At 33.5% G+C, this 19,287-nt stretch overlaps 1 protein-coding gene across 1 annotated transcript in view; it reads left to right on the top strand.

The window, feature by feature from the left end:
• LOC143236882 (DNA topoisomerase 3-beta-1-like) overlaps nt 1-9,528 on the top strand; it is a 43,522-nt gene extending 33,994 nt beyond the window's left edge. The window contains 4 exon segments of the mRNA XM_076475533.1: nt 2,503-2,702; nt 6,317-6,422; nt 9,187-9,375; nt 9,377-9,528. Coding sequence (XP_076331648.1) covers nt 2,503-2,702; nt 6,317-6,422; nt 9,187-9,375; nt 9,377-9,421 — 540 coding nt within the window. The 3' untranslated portion in view covers nt 9,422-9,528.
• The last annotated feature ends 9,759 nt before the right edge of the window (nt 9,529-19,287 follow it).

Genomic DNA, 19,287 nt, shown 5'->3' with positions numbered 1-19,287 from the left:
TCACAAGTCGCTAGGTCTCCCCAAAATAAGCCTAGCTCACACGTCGCTAGGTCTCCGCAAAATAAGCCTAGCTCACACGTCGCTAGGTCTCCGCAAAATAAGCCTAGCTCACATCGTCGCTAGGGTCTCCGCAAAATAAGCCTAGCTCACACGCCGCTAGGTCTCCATAAAATAAGCCTAGCTCACACGTCGCTAGGGTCTCCCCAGAAAATAAGCCTAGCTCACAAGTTGCTGGGTCTCCCATAAAATAAGCCTAGCTCACACGCTGCTAGGTCTCCAGAAAATAAGCCTAGCTCACAAGTCGCTAGGTCTCCCCAAAATAAGCCTAGCTCACAGTTGCTGGGTCTCCCCAAAATTAACCTAGCTCACAAGTCGCCAGGGTCTCCCAAAATAAGCCTAGCTCACAAGTCGCTAGGTCTCCCAAAATAAGCCTAGCTCACAAGTCGCTAGGTCTCCCCAAAATAAGCCTAGCTCACAAGTCGCTAGGTCTCCCCAAAATAAGCCTAGCTCACAAGTCGCTAGGTCTCCCCAAAATAAGCCTAGCTCACAAGTCGCTAGGTCTCCGCAAAATAAGCCTAGCTCACAAGTCGCTAGGTCTCAGCAAAATAAGCCTAGCTCACATGTCGCTAGGTCTCAGCAAAATAAGCCTAGCTCACATGTCGCTAGGTCTCAGCAAAATAAGCCTAGCTCACATGTCGCTAGGTCTCCGCAAAATAAGCCTAGCTCACAAGTCGCTAGGTCTCCGCAAAATCACAGATTCCTGGATCTGCTATGGTGGAATGGCATGTACCAGAAATGTTTGTCATTCAGTAGGTTGTGCATTAATACTGAAAAATTTTCACTTCTAGGAAGAGCATATTCAAATAATCAAATCATAAAAGTATGTTGAGATCTGAGATTTAGGATTTCCATGATATTTATTGTTCTTAATTGCACTGGAAAACAAAGGAATGTGGATTAACTTGGAACATCTGTATCAAGTTGTATGCCAACTAGTGTAAGCACAGTCTGATGTCTTATAACAAGAGAGAATTCACAAGGGTGAAGGTCAGTGACAAAACTATTCCTATTGTCCAGGTACACAACATAATCAGGATTGATCTCCATCTGGAAAAGTGACTTGTTTCCATGACATATGGACGCATTCCCAAGCAGATGGAGAATTCTGTTTTATATGAAGATGTATTAAAGTTTGCCAGAGGTAGCTGTCATGGATTTCTGTGTGATTAGACCTTTGAATTGGGTACTGGGAAGTGTCTTTGTGTACAAGATGGATTTTGGAAAACCACTAGGGAGTAGTTGTGTACTTTGGATATGCCAACCTTGGAAAGGAGCCTTTTACAATAAAATATATGGTGTAGGGCTATTGACACAATACACAGTCATCAGAGAGAGAGAATGAATGGATTTGGCAAGATGGACTTTAATGAATGATAATATTTTAAATGCATTTAACTTGTGTGTATGGAAAGACATAATTTGTTGTTAATGGAATGATAATGGTAAATTACAGAATGAGAGTAAAATGAAAATAAAACATTTTGCTGTTGGAAGAACAGAAAGAAATTGGCTGGTTGTGATAGTGGTAATATAACCATTCTAGAATAATGAAGTTAGAATGTAAAGAAGTTGGTTTGTATTTGAAAGAATGAACTAAATCAGAGACAATTGTATTTAGAAACAAAATAAAATGGAAGATAAAAAGAAACTTCACTGGTAACAAGGTTAAACAATATACAATTAACAACTGCTAATAGGAAATATATTGTCCTTGTGTATGTTAACCCTGATTAAACCTTACAGACGAAATATTGGTTAAAGTGAAAAAATTATTTTCTTTATATCCGTAGAGTGTAAAGGTAATGTTTTCTAAATTTTTTATCAAAATTAGGGAAAACACCATTTAATAAACATTTCAGATATTTCAGACACATTGTGTTGGTTAGGAAAGTACCATTTAATATACTGTTGTACATTACGACACATCGTGTTGGTTAGGGAAACATCATTTAGTATACAGTTGCACATTATGACACTGTGTTGGTTACAAAAACACCATTTAATATACAGTTGTACATTATTATACATTGTGTTGGTTACAAAAATACCATTTATACAGTTCCACATTATGACACATTGTGGTAATTAGGAAACAGGATTTACTATACAGTTGTACATTATGACATACTGTTGGTTACAAAAACCCATTTAATATACATTTGTACATTATGACACATTGTGGTGATTAGGAAACAGTATTTGTTGTACAATTGTACATAAATATTATTTGATAGTTTCAGAAACACTGAAAAGATATAAGGTCAGTTAGAAAATAATATTTGACATTCTTTGACTTTGGGACTTTCAAATTGAAAATTGAAGGACATATTGGAATTTAATAAGGAAAAATTATTGAAATTTGAATGTTTTAATGCAGAGAGTTTGAGTGTAATCTGATACTCTATGTTTGAATTTCAAAGGTTGCTTTGTTTACTTTTATAGAGCTTCATATTTTGCCCTTACTGCTACAGTCACCCACCCTTTAGGGACATGCGGAAACTTTCAGGATGTAACTCCTGCACGCATCCAAGCTGTCCTCATTCCATGCAGGCCAATGGCTTGGCATCTTGTTCTCAGTGTGATAATGGAGTACTTGTATTAGATCCAGCATCTGGGCCTAAGTGGAAGTTAACCTGTAACAGGTAAGAACGGCTGAGAGAAGGTTTATTAGTTACATAACACAAGTATTAAAATACATTAGCTTGTACTTTTACTGGGGGTATCGCTGGCTTACATTTAAAAATATTTTTTTTATTTGTAAAACTAGCAGACAAATACGTAAAATTACAGGGCAATTACATAAAACTGGTGTTTTACAGAATATGGAATGTAACTGTTACTATACTATCAGAAATAAATGTATAAAGCTTAAGTATCTGCTATGATGAGATATGATAAATGTTGCAAATTTAGTGGACATAAATACATAAAACTTGGGTTTCTACTATTGAGGGTTATGATTACTAAACCAAAACTATTAAAATACATAGACAAACTTTGGGATAAATTAGTATGGGTCATGAAAACTATTGTTGAACCATTGAGAATGAACACAAAATCTAGAATCTAATTAACATAATTGACAATTACCTTATGTGATGAAATTTTGTAGAATGAACAGCAACTGCTTGTTGTGGAGACAGAAGTGTAGAGGACAATGTTTCAAAATTCTTTCGCCTTTCATCTTCAAGTCAATGTGTGCGAACTAAACTAAACTAAACTAACGTGGCAGGGGTTCAGTTTAGAGAGAGAGAAATCAGAAGAGTTCTCTCTCCAACTGGGGTGTTCAGGAACTTTGTAGTTCCTCTTCATCCCCTTTCGTGGATTGTTATTAAAATTAAGTGGTGTTTTTTTTTTTTTTTATTATTATTTTAATAAATTAATTATCGTTATTATTCTTGACTTTTTGGGTGGAGAATGTCTCACTAAATGTTCTTTTGGGTGGAGGCAAAGGCAGCAGTGGAAAGAAAGGCCGGGACCTGTTCTGAAATGAAAAAGTTGGAGAGATGTGAACATGAATGTAATTCATTCAAATTCAGATCAAACCAAACAGCCCGATTCTGGGTCTGGCAAAAAGGTTGCCCAGGCTGGGATCTAGAAATCCAATGCCTGAAGAATTTGATTATCACTGTTTCTGATTGGAGGAGGGATTTCCTGTAGTTTCAACCAATGGCAGTCACAGTGATAGTCCAACCAATCATGACATGCTCTCTGCAATCCAACAGGACACTATAAAAGACTGAGAACACCTTACACACGCACACACTGATCTGCAGACGAAAGGCGGAAGACTTGTGAAACGTTATCCTCTACACTTGTGTCTCCATAACAGCCAGTTGCCATCCATTCTACAGAGTTTTATTGTTAATACTCTGCTTAAACAATCTATCAAAGAATTACCATATAATTTTCAAAATCATGGAAATCAATATCTATTTGAATTATATAACTACCACCACTCTGTTATGAAAACGGGGACTATTCCAGTCTGCCTAACCATGACTTTTGGAAACCTAAATCAACCTGAGGTCAGTTGACAATCAGTTTATATAATTATACTAGTTATACACCATTAAAGTTGTTACTAAGTCTTGATGTTATAGTTCCACTGATATCAAAATGAAGGTGACAACAGGTTCCCTTCCACATGGTCTTGCTAGGTTAAGGATGTCTCATCTGATTATTACAATAAAAGAGAGAAGAAAGTTTACAAAACATGACTTGAAAAAATTTTCTATCTTAAAAAAATTATTTAATTTATCATGTAACTTCATTTGAATACTTCTGACATTATTTTTATCATCAAATTTGGGGTGCAGGCAAAATTTTTTTGCAAGGAGGCCCACTCCACGAATTTTGGTAAGTCATCGCAGGTCACACTTCTACTATATTAATTAAATTACCTCAGTGTCTATTATATAAAGACCTCATTATAATCTTTCCACAAATGCTGAGAGTCATGGTGAGGATAGAAATATTGGATGGGTCATATTTTGCCCACTCCTGATCTAGTTAGAGATTTTTGTTACCTTAAGAAACATTAAGTCAGAAACTTAACATTGAAGTGAAAGTTGAATTACTTTTTTTATTTGCTGATTGTGTTTCTGCACGAGTTGGTTGGATAGTTATGTATCCACAACTATATATTGTAAATGTGTTTATTAACAACAAAGGTAAAGTTTTACTAACTTTCTTTTCTTACACTTTACCAACTTAAATTCCTTATCATTAAAATAAGCATTATTTATTGCCATAATATCAAAGTCTTACTGGATGAGGCTTTGTAATTTTGTTGTAAACGTGATAGCTGTTAATAAAGAGTTCATCCAACTTGTGACAGTTTTTCCTAACAGAGAATACATTACTAGTATGTAAGCAAATTTCGAGAATTGAACTTTGTCATTTGGATATACATTGTTCTAATAAAAGTTTAATTTTTTATTTCATATTTTTCTGGAGTTGAGAAACTTTATACATTATATAAACTTTCCCATATTTTTCATTTACCATTCTGTGTATTGTATATGCTGTATTACTTCAAATTTAAGATGCACCCTACTTTTAAAAAGGGATTTTCAGGAAAAAAAAATTTGAATGATAATTAGTAAGGAGTAAACATGTTTTAAAAGAGTTTATTAATGAATCAAAAATGTTAATAATGTTTTTAAAATGAAATATAATAAAAACTAAACAGGAAATTTAAAATTTTCATTATAATAATGTTTTTCCTGCTTTCATTTTTTAATCACAACATCACTCTTGTGTTTCTTCTGACTCAGTTATATTCTGCAGTTGAAACATCTTCATTGTTGATTCACTATTGTCCCAAAGAATGTCATCTTGCATTTCATCTTCTATATCTTCAAAATCTGATGGCAATTTTTGATGAATTGTTGTCCTTAGCCTTAATGATAAACCTTCTTTTGTCATAAATTTCTCACACCAGCCATAACTAGTCTTTTGCTTTTAACATTAAAGTTTCTCTTGTTACAGGCAGTCCTTTATTTTGTAACTGTCTCAAATACATTAAAATGGTGGCATCAATTTCAGGATGTCTTCCTTTTTCTTGGGGAAGAAAATGACTTTGTACTTTTCTTCCAAGAAAACAACTTGGTTTTCATACCACGCCAACAACAAACATTTTCCTCACTTACTGTGTACTTTTACCAGCTGTATGATTCCCAATGTGTTTGGCACACAAAATAACTTTTCTTTTAAATTCGGAATTGTATATAAAAGGTTTTCCATGGTTAAAAAACACAATAAAATAGCATCTGAAAACAGGAAAGTTGGACAAAGACTGAGGACAGTGATATCCAACTACACCACTAGAGGTGCTGACATTGGCAAATTTGACATTTTGTATGTGTTTTTTTAGTCTTTCTAAGCCAAGTTATTTTTAAAAATACAGTTCAGTTTGTTTGTTAATGCAGGAATTTTTCAAATATCTTTGTTGTTCAAAGAAAATGATGTTTTCTAGACTTTCGAGGAGTGAAAAATAATACATCAAATTTAAGATGGGGCCCTAATTTTCAGTTTGGGAAAATGTGACAAAAGATGTGTCTTAAATTTGAAGTAATATGATATTAAGGCCATTGTACTTAGATCACTTAGTTTTTGTTCCTTGTGTTTCAAAAACACAGAAAATAGTACTTGCCCACACATTTTTATTGAATAAGAACGTAAGTGTTTATTGAATGTAAAACAAAAGTTTTGTTTGAATACAAATCCTTTTTCATACACGTTTTGAATTCAGGTGTGATGTCATTATTCATCTGTTTGAAGATGCACATAAAGTTTCAGTGGAAGAAGATACTTGTGATGATTGTACTTCACAGTTGATCAGTGTAGAATACAAGGCTGTAAGTTACCACATATTTTTACTTTATTTATTCAGGTTTTAGAAACAAAACTTTCCATGATACTCCTTGTTACTACAACAATTCTCAATTGAAGTTCTATGAAAATTGGAGTAAAAACAGACTGAATATCAGGATATTAATGGTTAATGATGTGTTTTTGTGTTTTTTTTATATTGCTCCAAAAACGAAAATGCTATTTTTTAATAACTAGTGTAGAAGAAAAATTTTTATTTATTAGGTTATGAAAAATGAATTCTATATTAATACAAAAAAAAACCCAAGTTATTGATTCAGGTGTTTTGAAGTAAAAGTAATAATACGACTGTAGGAATAACTAAAACACCCATTTCATGAATACCAGCAACAAAATCATTAGATTTCTGTTAATTTGATATGTTAAAGATGCCATTGTTATTCATTGGATATCTGTTGATCATTTAAGTGGTAAAAGATGTTATTAATACAGTCAATGGATTTGTCTTTCATTCTAGTGTCTCAAAAATACAAGTGCCAGAATTATTGAATATATATTATCCAAAAATGCAACTTAAGTTATCAAATAATTATTAATCAAAGAACTTGAGATCTAAGATATGGTATGAAGAAATAAATCTAGCATTTATGTGTTGTGCAAGTAAGTTACACTATATTCTTTCTTTAATGTTACTTTCATTAATGGGATTGATTAGAATGTTTAATACAGCATTTTCATTTTTTAATATTGTATTATTTTTATTATAAGATATGTTTTGCATTGTTAGCTTAATATCTGGACTTAAGACTAAACATAATCTCCTAAACTGGCCAAATCTCCCAAGATATTAATGGATTTACAGCTGCGAAGGTACCCAACTAAAGAAATAACGTGCTGTTATTATTATAACTAAGAAAAGAGAACCGTATATAAAAGTAGCTACAGCCATCACTTAGTTTCTCTAAGAAGCTTGCTATCTTCGTAAGTTAATATTCCTCAAATTACCTTGTGGGTATATGATACAGATAAACATCACCACTGAATATTTGTCAAAATTGATAAGCAGCATAGAATGAGGAGAGAGGTGGTCAATCATTTGAGTTTTATCATCTTAGCATCAGTACAATCGGTATGTATCTGTATGAATATGTGAAGACACAAAAATAATACCACTGAAATTGAGAGTAGTTATTTGATATGTTTTATAATTTTCATCAGAAGATAAATTGATGGTTTTGTTAAAGAAACAAACTGTTGAAATGTATCCATTTTAATCTGCATTCCTTGGTCTTTGTTGAGTTGTAATTAAACTCAATTAAACATAAAAGGCATTCTTGCTATTTTGGATTGTTCAATTCCTCAGTCTGAGGCTCAACCTTAACTTCCATCAGTCTGTTTTATTTTTTTGGATTTGCTGATTCTGATCTAAAGTTACTCCTGGTGGTTCAGAGGTAAGCTTGAGGGCTTGTAATGCTTAGTGTTCATCCTTGTTTTTGACAATAAAATAATGAAAAACAAATTGAGAGAAGTAGTAAAGTGTGTACCCAGTTTCACTTTTTCAAGGGCTTGTAAAATGGCTTGATTATGGCTGGGCTGTATGTAAAAACTTAAACTTAATCTCTGAAGAAGAAAAAAAAAAGTGTAGAAGTATCCAAAGAATTATTCTTACTTTTGTATGATGCCAGAGACATAAGGAGAGATAACAGTGGTTTGATTAGTGATTTGTTTTGGTGTGGGTTTTCAAATGTGTAAAAAGTTATTGATGAACTAGTCAGTCTAGCCATTCCCTGTAAGAAACGTAAGATGACTTGGTCCTCTTAGAAAAATGAGAATTATAAAGAACTTTAAGTAAAAGTGTTACTACTTGTAAATCCTAAGCCAGAACTGTTATATTGGTGATGTCTGTATCTTATAAACCATAATCCAGAACTGTTATAATGGTGACGTCTGTATCTCATAAACCATAACTTCATCATTCTTTTCAATTTCTTTCTGAACAATAGCAGCTTTACCTGAGTTAAAGAAATTGAAACTAAAATTTCATTCTAAAAGCCTTGGTTGCAAGGAAGATAGAAACATTTAACATAGAATGTTTTCTGCACTTTGGATCTTACCATCATGCATTGGATAAATGTAGTGTAATTAACATATTCAGAAACTAGCCTAATCCTTAGCTGAAACACCTGTCATCTACTTTGAAAAGAATGGCCATCTATCTTCACTAGAACTACTTGCAAATTATACCAAACAACCCACTGTTATTTTGTCCCAAAGACCAACCAAAACTCAGAGGTACTCTATCCAAATACATTTTTCATAGTTTTGTCAAATTTAGTTCTAACCTTTAAACATAAACCCAATAACATCAAACCATATTAATAAATCTCATAGAAAGAGAATATTATGTATACTTCTGCAAGTGTACCAGTGAAATGGACAAACATGTTCAGCCAAAAATTAATAAACCAAAACCATTAACAAATTCACCATCTAGCTGTTAGTTAATCATAATTTACAAGTCCAGTATGTGCACTGCTTTCTTGTTTCAACTTATATATTGGAGTTCAGCTACTTAACATTGTAAACTTAATAATCTTTGTTTAAAAATACTAAGTTCAAAAACTAAGGGTGACAAAGAGTACCACTATACCTCAGACAAAATTCTAAATGTTGAAGTAATACTGCTTCAATGTATCATGCTGAAGTTGTTAGTTTTCATTGTAAACACAACTGTTGTTATCATGTATGAAGCTAAGTTTAATTAACTTTTTTATTGCCCTTCATGCCCAGGAAAAATCTAAACTCAATGATGGAGCCACTGAAGCTGTTGGTTGTATATTTTGTGACCCCCAGTTTGGAACACTAGTGGAGCGACAACAAGCATTACAGCCCAAAATGTTGCAGGGTTCTCGAAGTCAAGGTCCTTCTCGAGGAAGGGGGAGAGGTCGAGGTCGAAGTAGGCCTAAGGGCGAGGACGGGTAAACCTAAGGATAAAATGGCTAAACTTGCAGCTTATTTTGTCTGACTGTTTGTTAGAACATTTTAAAGGGTTATTATTAAGCCAAGATCATTTTTATTATTATTAAACCATGTAATATTTAATCTTGTTTAGTAAACTGTTTTAAATATTTCCATGTGTGTTTTGGTGTTTTTAATTTATTCTGATAAGATCAAGTAAACCATAAAGAAACTTCTATCTTAAGTACAAAATAATTATAAACATTAGTATTAACTTCTTAATTTTAAAATGGTTTAATTTTTATACTGCTAAGACAACCTAGTTTTTTTTTTTAATTACATGCCACTTTCTGGTTGAACATACATGGTGCAAAAATAGGCCCTCTGTTTTGAACTACAACCGTAATGTACTCAATTCAGCACCTGACAATAATTTTGCTTTTCTTTACAGTAACTTGCATAGTAAATCTTACTAGACTGGCAATACCAAACTTGCATCCAGTATTATTAGTTATCAGTTACCTTTTCTTCCTGAACAAAATTGCTTATTCTCTACATAACATTAATGTACACATCCTACAGTATCCAAATGTTAAACTTAAATAGTTGTAACAATTTAATTTTTTCCTAATTTTTAATTGTAGTGAAAAAAATGTGAATTATTTTTTCATAATTATTATTTCATTCAAAAACAGTTTAAATAATTACATAGAGCATGCCTCATTCTTATATAACTGCTTCTTACTTGTCACCTCATCCATGATAGAGGACTTAGCATCATAATTGGCTGAATGAACAAACTTTCTCAGACATGGAGCTGTTATAAATAGTGTTTATTTTGTATGTGTTCAAGTATTGTATATATCTCACACTGGATTGCCATTCACACTATAGCAGGAGACTTAAAGATTAGACTGTCATTGCAAATGATCATTTGTTATATTTAACATTTAATATAGCAGCACATAGCTTGGTGGTTCACCAGCTGTTCTGATTCAATAAAACAATAATAAATTATGTTAAATGATATTTACCCTAATATTAACCCAAGTCATGCGAGTTGTTGTCAAGCAGATTTGCAATTGAAATCACATTTTAACCATTATTTCATCATATCCCATCTTAACTTGAAGAGCCCTGTTGTTGGTAACATACCTTGTCAGCACTGGATATAGTAGATACTGTGTGGCTTTAAATATTATATACTCTTCATTACCATTAACCAGAAGTTCTTATTAACAGTTGTCCTGATAAGGGAAATATTTCAGTATTATCGTGCCAATTTTAAGTGTTGATTAGTGGTCATATACTTGGTTCTCACTTAATATCTTCATGTGGACTGTGTGATTTCAGAGAACATTTCTTAATAAACTGTTCTTTAAACAGTTCATATCTTAGTCACACACATATTCTAACAAACTCTCCCCTTGATTGGTTCTAATTGGTAAGAAAAGCCAATTATGCTTAATGTTTGATCTAATGAGGTTTACTGTGCTACAGTGCCCAAGGTTAAAGTATATTTAAAGCACTTGTTTAAAGTTGTTTTTTCACACCTTAAAAAACACTCATACTTTGTTAACCTTTGTATTATGCAACCAATATGAATAGCTCATTTGGATGTATTATACAATCATGCTAATAACTCATAGTACTGAGTAAATGGACACTTCAACAGTAGCCTCCCACGTAATGTACACATATATTAAGTTGTTGTTACAGAATCTTCTTATACTCAAGTCAAACTGAGTCAATAAATGATGTCATGAAAATTATTATCTATTTTATTTCACCATAAGAAATTATTAGTGAAATACATTCACAGGAATAAATATTTAAGATATAAAATCAGGGCATAGCTTTGTATGTGCCTTATGCTCTATTTGTAGCAAGGAAGTTTCTATACTTTGTTTTAAATAGAACTAACTTGGCCAGCCACCATATATGTGCTCAATGCTCTATTTGTAGCAATACAGTTTCTATACTTTGTTTCAAACAGAACTGACTTGGCCAGCCATCATGTATGTGACCTATTTGTAGCAAGGCAGTTTCTATACTATGTTTTAAACAGAACTGACTTGACCAGCCACAATGTATGTGTTGTATGCTCTGTTTCTAGTAAGGCAGTATTTATACCATGTATGTATTGTATGCTCTGTTCCTAGTGAGGCAATATTTACACCATGTATGTGACATCTATACAAGTAAACTTGTTTTACTCTCTTACTTTTAAGTATACTTAACACATTGGCTTTTCATCCTATTTTGCCCATACTTTCCACTAGTTGTTTTACAAATACTTTTATAAGAGAAGTGTACAAGTAACTGATGTGTCCCAGCCAATAAGTGGCCTTTTAAAAAGAAAATAGAGCACAACTCACCAGTGGGTCATGTGGAGTCTTACTGGAAGACTGTCACAACCCAGCAGCAGGTCATGTAGAAGCCAATGTGTTAAATTTGCATATCTGTAGTAATGGAACATGATTTGTTACTGCAAGTTTAAACCAGTAGTGAAACATCAGATGCAATAATTAGTAATCTGTAAACTGCAGCTAACTTAAAGTATTTTTTTGTCTTTAAACCTTTTATTAAGCACATGAAATAAAAAAAAACAAGTAAAGCATTTTTATCAGTGAGTGTAATATTATTTATTTTTGGATTTGTTTTTTTTTAGATATCTTATGAAATGCTGAGCATGTAATACAATAATTGGCTATAACATCATGTATGGATATAGAAATGTAAATTGGATTTTTGATATAATATGAAATCTTATACAGACTAATAATGAAAATGAAAACAGTCAATAAAACATTCTATTTACAAGGTTCAGACCTTGTACATTTTTGTATCTAATAATTTACCCTGTTTAGCACAGCTTGCCAAAGATGGAATATAAATGTACTGAAAAAATTAAATGTCTACCACTGTATAAACACAGATGTATGCATATCAGATGTTTGTTGTTCCTGCCATGATTCTGTTGTTTGTTATTAAACTTCAATTTCCATCAAATGAATCTGTTCTTTGATAGATTGTTTAGGCAGAGTATTCATGATGAAACTTTGGAGAATGGACGCAACTGCCTGTTGGGGAGACACAAGTGTAGAGGATGGTGTTTCAAAAGTCTTCTGCCTTTTGTCTTCAGATCAGTGTGTGTGTGGGTGTAAACGCAAATGCAAACTAACGTGGCAGGGGTTTAGTTTAGAGAGAGAGAAATCGTAAGAATTCTCTCTCCAACTGGGGTGTTCAGGAACGTTGTGGTTCCTCTTCGTCCCCTTTCGTGGAAGGTTATTGAATTTAGCTCTCTTTTTTTTTTTTTAATTTTTAAACTCTTTTTTTTTTTGGGTGAAGGAGTGAAGTTGGTCATACTTAATATTATCCATGAACAAGGTAAAGGCAGCACCGAAGAAAACGGCCAGATCCCGTCCCGAAAGGCAGATGTCAAAGTAAATATGAACACGAACATAAATGACCCGCTTCAGGGCCTGGCAATAAAGTTGCCTGGGCTGGGATCTAAAGATCCAATGCCTAAGTTTTTGCTGTGGGGGGAAATGGGAACGCCCCCAGAAAAACCCACTTTCACAGGACAGGCGCCGAAAGTTTTACCTGTCCTGTGCCCGAGACCTAAAAAAGAAAATACATAGTATTAACGTAAGTTTTGTCCTTTAAGTACTTTGTTGTGTGATTTGTGACTCTTGAAATATGTTTATGGTGAAATAAATTTGGTTGGTGCACTGGTTAATTTATAGAGTGATGCCGTTAGTTTGTTTCTGTGTTCTGCTTTTAAATAGTAGTTGTGTAAAATTTCTGTTAGTCTGTTTTAGTGTTGGTAAGTTGCTGATTTGGTGTATATAATTTACTGGAGTGAATGATTGTAGACTGAATGCAGATCTAAGTATTTTGTTTTGTTGAACTTGGATTTTCTGGAGTGTGTTATTTGACATATTATATGTGACTTGACATCCATACTCAATTAGTGGATGGATGTAAGTCTTGTATATTTGGATAATGGTTTTTGGTGAGCATTTCGAGTGTTTGCTGGTTAGAGTCATTAAGTGTGAAATATGTTTTCTAATTGATGAGTGTATGTTGTTAACATGTTTTTTCCATGTTAGTTTTGTGTCAAAAGTGATGTCAAGGAATGTGATGTTTTTGCTCATGTTAATGAGTGATAATTTTATTTTTTCTAGATTTTTTCTTTTTTTTAATTTCCTGTAGAAGGTGATTGCTTGTGTTTTGGTTGGATTTAAAACTACTCTCCACTTGTTACTCCAGGTCGAGACGTTGTTCAGTGATTTTTGCACGTGAGACATAGCCATCACTGGGTTTCTGGAGGTGCTCCAGATAGCGATGCCGTTCGCGTATTGTGAATTATGCATGTATGTTAAATTGGGGAAAAGTATGTCACTGACGAAAATAATATATAGTAGTGGAGAAAGGACTGATCCTTGGGGTACTCCTGCAGTTATATTGAATGATTTGGATATAGTTTTATTGACTTTTACTTGTGCTGTTCTATCCGTTAGGAAGTTTGATATCCATTTAACTATAGTAGGGTTTACTTTTAGGTGGGTTAGTTTGTATTTAATGGCATTGTGCCATACGCTGTCAAATGCTTTTTTGACGTCTAGGAATACACCAATGGTTACTTGATTGTTGTTAAAAGCTTTATAGACTGATTCAGTGAGTTGTGTGAGGTGGTCTGTTGTTTGCCTGTTTTTCCTGGAGGCATTTTGGGATTCTGGAAGGATATTATTTATTTCACAAAAGTGGAGAAGACTGTTGGAGATAACCCTCTCCATCAGTTTGCCAAGGCAGCTTAACAGACTGATAGGACAGAAATTATCTGGATTGGTCCTGTTGGTTTGTTTCTTTGGAATCGTGGTTATGATGGCTTTTTTCCAAGTGTTGGGGTAATATCCTGTTGTTAGTGAAATGTTCATGATGTTTGTGAGGTGTTGTAATAGGAAAGTAGAGCTTTTTTTCAGAATAATGTTTGGTATTTGGTCATGTCCGGGGGAAGTGTTTTTCAAGTTTTTAATATTAATTTTTAGTTCAGTGATGGTAATTTTCCTGTTGATTGAACTTGAGTATGCTTCCAGTGTCTCGCCAGGGAATTGTGGTGAGAATGAAGCTTGGTTTGTATTTATGAAGTTGTTGACATGATGTTGGTGTTGTGTGCCAAAGTCGACCGAATTTAGGTTGCTGAAGGAGGATTCGTAGTAATCAGCTAATTGTGTGGGTGTAAACGCAAACTGACGTGGCAGGGGTTTAGTTTAGAGAGAGAGAAATCGTAAGAATTATCTCTCCAACTGGGGTGTTCAGGAACGTTGTGGTTCCTCTTCATCCCCTTTCGTGGAAGGTTATTGAATTTAGCTTTTTTCTTATTTTATTTTATTTTTTTATAAATAGTTTTTAAACTCTTTTTTTTGGGTGAAGGTGGTCATACTTAATATTATCCATGACCGAGGCAAAGGCAGCACCGGAGAAAACAGTCCGGTCCCATCCCGAAAGGCAGATGTCAAAGTAAATATCAACACAAAACACAAACGACCCAATTCAGTGCCTGGCAATGAGTTGCCTGGGCTGGGATCTAAAGATCCAATGCCTAAGTTTTTTCTGTGGGGGGAAACGGGAGCGTCTCGAGAAAAACCCACTTTCACAGGACAGGACAGCCTGAATAGTGTGGGTGTAAGGTGTTGTTGGTCTTTTATAGTGTCCTGGTGGATTGTGGGGAGCATACTATGATTGGTTGGATTATCACTGTTTCTGATTGGAGGAGAGATTTTCTTTAAATTCAACCAATGGAAGCCACAGGTTACTCACTTCTAATCCAGAATACCTGTTCAGTGAAGGTTTAATAGTGTTAATATAAAATGATTCTTTGATTTTTCTTGTCTACCAGAATTTGCCTGTGTTGATGGTTCTAGTTTTCTCCCAGTTTATTCTGTGTCCAGTTGATGTGGTGTGCTCTGCAATGGCTGAATTTTGTTTTCATCCCCAAAAATGTTATCTATGAAATTCAGTGTTCCTGCAACGATACATACATTGGATAAATGGGCAGAAAATTCACAACAAGAATAAAAGAACATAAAGATAGTACAAGACTCGTGAAAACACAAAATTCAGCCATTGCAGAGCACACCATGTCAACTGGACATAGAATAAACTGGGAGAAAACTAGAATCATTGGGAGCAGACAAATTCTTGAAGACAAGAAAACTCAAAGAATCATTTTATATTAACATTATTAAACCTTCACTAAACAAAGATTCATATTAGAGGTGAGTAACCTGTGGCTACCATTAGTTGAATCAACAGGAAATCTCTCCTCCAATCAGAAACAGTGATAATCCAACCAATCATAACATGCTCTCCACAATCCACCAGGAAACTAAAAGACCAACAACACCTTACACACACAATGACCTGAAGGCAGATGCTGTCCATTCTAAAAAGTTTCAAAATGAATCTGTTGTTTGTGTAGACTACTAATGAAAAAGGTTTATGACTGCTCCCCAGTTCCTAGTTCACGTACCTATGTAGAAGCAGTAAATTAAACTAGGAAGAAGAAATTTGAGACAGTAAAATGTGGACATTCTGCCTGACTGGATTTTCAATACTTTTTCTTCAGGCTATCTTTGGTTAACTGTCCACAACAATAACTACTTCCTTGTGCCACTGCTATAATTCACAGCAGCTATTTATAAAGTAGGGATGGCAATCTATATTCTTTGATAATTTTATTGCAGGACACTGATAAATTAAGGAAAGCTTTATCATTGTTCATGCTTGTTAGGTTCTCTCATTGACTTCAATGTTATTTTTTTACAGTATTCTCACATAAGCTGGACTTTTCAAATAAGGTATTAAATCACAAAAAATGGAAGTTCAAAGATTTACCATGGAAACAGAAATAACACTAATTCAACTACAACAGAAAAATACTACATACACATGTATCAAAGAAAAATAAAATTATGGAGCAACAAAGCAAATTTGATTGGTAATTCATACCTGTGTATATTAACACTTCTTTATCCATTGTGGGCTCTTTTTAAGGTTATAAATGCTAGACTGGTTCACATGTTAGAAAAATAAAATTCTTTTTGGTGAGTAGTATAATTCTCTTTACTACTAGGCTTTCACAGAATGCCACATCATCAGAAAAGAGGAAACCAGAGTTTCCAACTTTTCTGTTTCAACATATAGATAACATTTCAGAAAACCTGAGGACCAATTTTTAATTATTTATGAAGTCTATCAGGTGTGAATAAACACATTTTAGATAGACTACAAACGTGTACATCCTGAAAGTCAACATGAGCACAATTCCAGAATAAGTGTATCATAGTTGTCCAGAACTTGTATTTAAGTAGAAATGCCTGACAAAAATATTTGATAAAAATGTACTGTTATTGTAGGCTGTACATTTTGTTTTTTAATTTTAAGTTATACATCTGTATTATTGCTTCATTAGGCTTAATGACTATAACCATTTTAGAAGTTTTGGAAAATGAATTGTATTAAAAATAAGTTATACTCAGATGATTGGTTTTGTTCGTTTCATTCAATAATTGATTCTTAAATTAGTGAGTTTGTTAGCTTACTTTAGTTAGGCAGATATGAAGTTCATCACAATGTTGTGATTATTGAGTTTTGCTTTAACAAAGAAATAGGGATAAGGAAACATTTGCAAGTAAGTGAAATGTTCACATTATGGACTTTGATATATTAATATACACTAGTTAAGGAAAATAAAATGCATTCATTAAAGTGGACTAGATTAAGCATTATATCTTCGCCCAATAAACTTGCCCAATTTTAGAAGCCATAACTGTAACATTAAATTATAGAATGGTTTGCCTCATGAAATCTACACAACACAACATCACCAGTCTCTCTCGACCTAACGTTATACTATCTGCAATCTTCAGTATATTCAAGAGCCCTTTGGTCAACCTAAGTACTGGTTATAAACCGACCTTAACGAGAAATATTACCTACACAAGGTGTAAGTAATAAGTATTTATAACTACGTTTTCCATTTCAGGGATAACTTCAAACATAGAAGACGTATGTACTCAAAAATTTAATTAATAATATCTCCTCTTTCTGAAAAAGTATATCACACCCGAGTTTTCCACCTATCAATAAACATATTCTTGATAAACCACCAAGTGCTGGTTACCATCCACTGTATAAAACCATAAACAAATAAGTAACTTTTTATTTGTTCACGTTTCTATCCTTTAACCCTGGTGTTAAGAATACAGTTGACTAGGGTGCCAAGTTCTCAGGAATTAGCGTGAGTAGAGATAACATAAATTTCTGTCCAAGGACTCCATTATAAGCTATTGTCAAACCTATCTAATGCACAAAATATCAATATTCTATATTCAGTGATGTCGAGAAAACCCACTTGTAGAGAAATATATATATAAAAACGGCTCATTTGATCGAAGGTCGAAACGTTGTTCATTCCTCTACGTAAAAAATTTTCTCAACCCAAACGAGCCGTTTTTACATAAATATTCTATATTATCAGAAATATTTTTATAATAGAATATAAATACCCATTTAAGAAATTATACAAATGCAATATGCAAACTGTGTGATAAAAATATATTTGTCACCCTGCTATTGTCAATTCACAGACGAGTCTTGAGTACACAGTCTTCTGACGTACCTGATTTTTTGCGCGCATATCCTATAGCTATGTGTAGTCGATTTGGAAACAGTTGATGCTTTTGCCCTAATGAACGGCCAGGTGGGTTAAGGCGTTCGACTCGTAATCCGAGGGTCGCGAGTTCGCATCCCGGTCGCACCAAACATGCTCGCCCTTTCAGTCGTGGGGGCGTTATAATGTTACGATCAATCCCACTATTCGTTGGTAAAAGAGTAGCCCAAGAGTTGGCGGTGGGTGTGATGACTAGCTGCCTTCCCTCTAGTCTTACACTGCTAAATTAGAGACAGCTAGCGCAGATAGCCCTCGAGTAGCTTTGCGCGAAATTAAAAACAAACAAACCCTAATGGATCAACTAACGTGCATATTTAGTTAATGAAAACTACTGAAAACACTAGGTTGTCTTTTGTTTGGAACAAAATAATTTCACTTTTAAAGAACAAAATCCAAAATCTTCAAATATGTTAGTTGCTACAAACGTGGAATATTTCAGAAAAAACCGTGAATCCATCACATTTTACACTTATCATGGAGTTAATTATCTCACAACGTTATGTATCTTTTTTCGGCAAAAATAATATTGTTACAATTATTTTAAGACCAAACTAAATTTTTTTAACAACATAACGTAAATACAGATATCATCGTATATCTTTCTCAGTGCGTTATAAGCTAATTACTGTGGTAAGATTTTCATGCTTAAATATGGAGTATATTAAATCACCATTCGATGGTAAACCTGAAAATTATATGGCCACCAATGTCACTATTCAGGTGTACATATGGATATCATGCACTACCTATGAATTACGATAACTTGGATTATGATGTATTGCAAAAATAAATGTATTCAAAGATTAAATCAGCACAGATAGTCATTACTGTAATAACTCACCATCTGCATCACATTGTAAATAAGTGTAAAAATCTATCAAAATTATAAACACTTTACAAAACGTTGTATAGCTCATGTTATTTCTTTACATTATGTTAGAGCATGTATTTAATGTTATTTAGAAGAACTGTTATAGATCTGTATCTTACCCATAATCATAATTTTGCATTACAATACAATACAAAGTCGCATAAGTATATGTCATTCACGAAGTTTCTGTTGGTAAAGGTCTATCAAAATTCATCATAAAATTAAATCAGATTGCCTGAAAAGGCAATAATTACAAAACACATTTATGTTATTGCGATGTCAAAGTTCCTAGTTTTAAGAAATAGTTCAAAACAATCACCAG

The sequence above is a fragment of the Tachypleus tridentatus genome, chromosome 13, assembly GCF_004210375.1.
Source record: "Tachypleus tridentatus isolate NWPU-2018 chromosome 13, ASM421037v1, whole genome shotgun sequence".
In the NCBI taxonomy this organism is placed as follows: domain Eukaryota; kingdom Metazoa; phylum Arthropoda; class Merostomata; order Xiphosura; family Limulidae; genus Tachypleus; species Tachypleus tridentatus.
The sequence above is the reverse complement of the archived record's forward strand: the minus strand, read 5'-3'. Positions and strand labels throughout refer to the sequence as shown.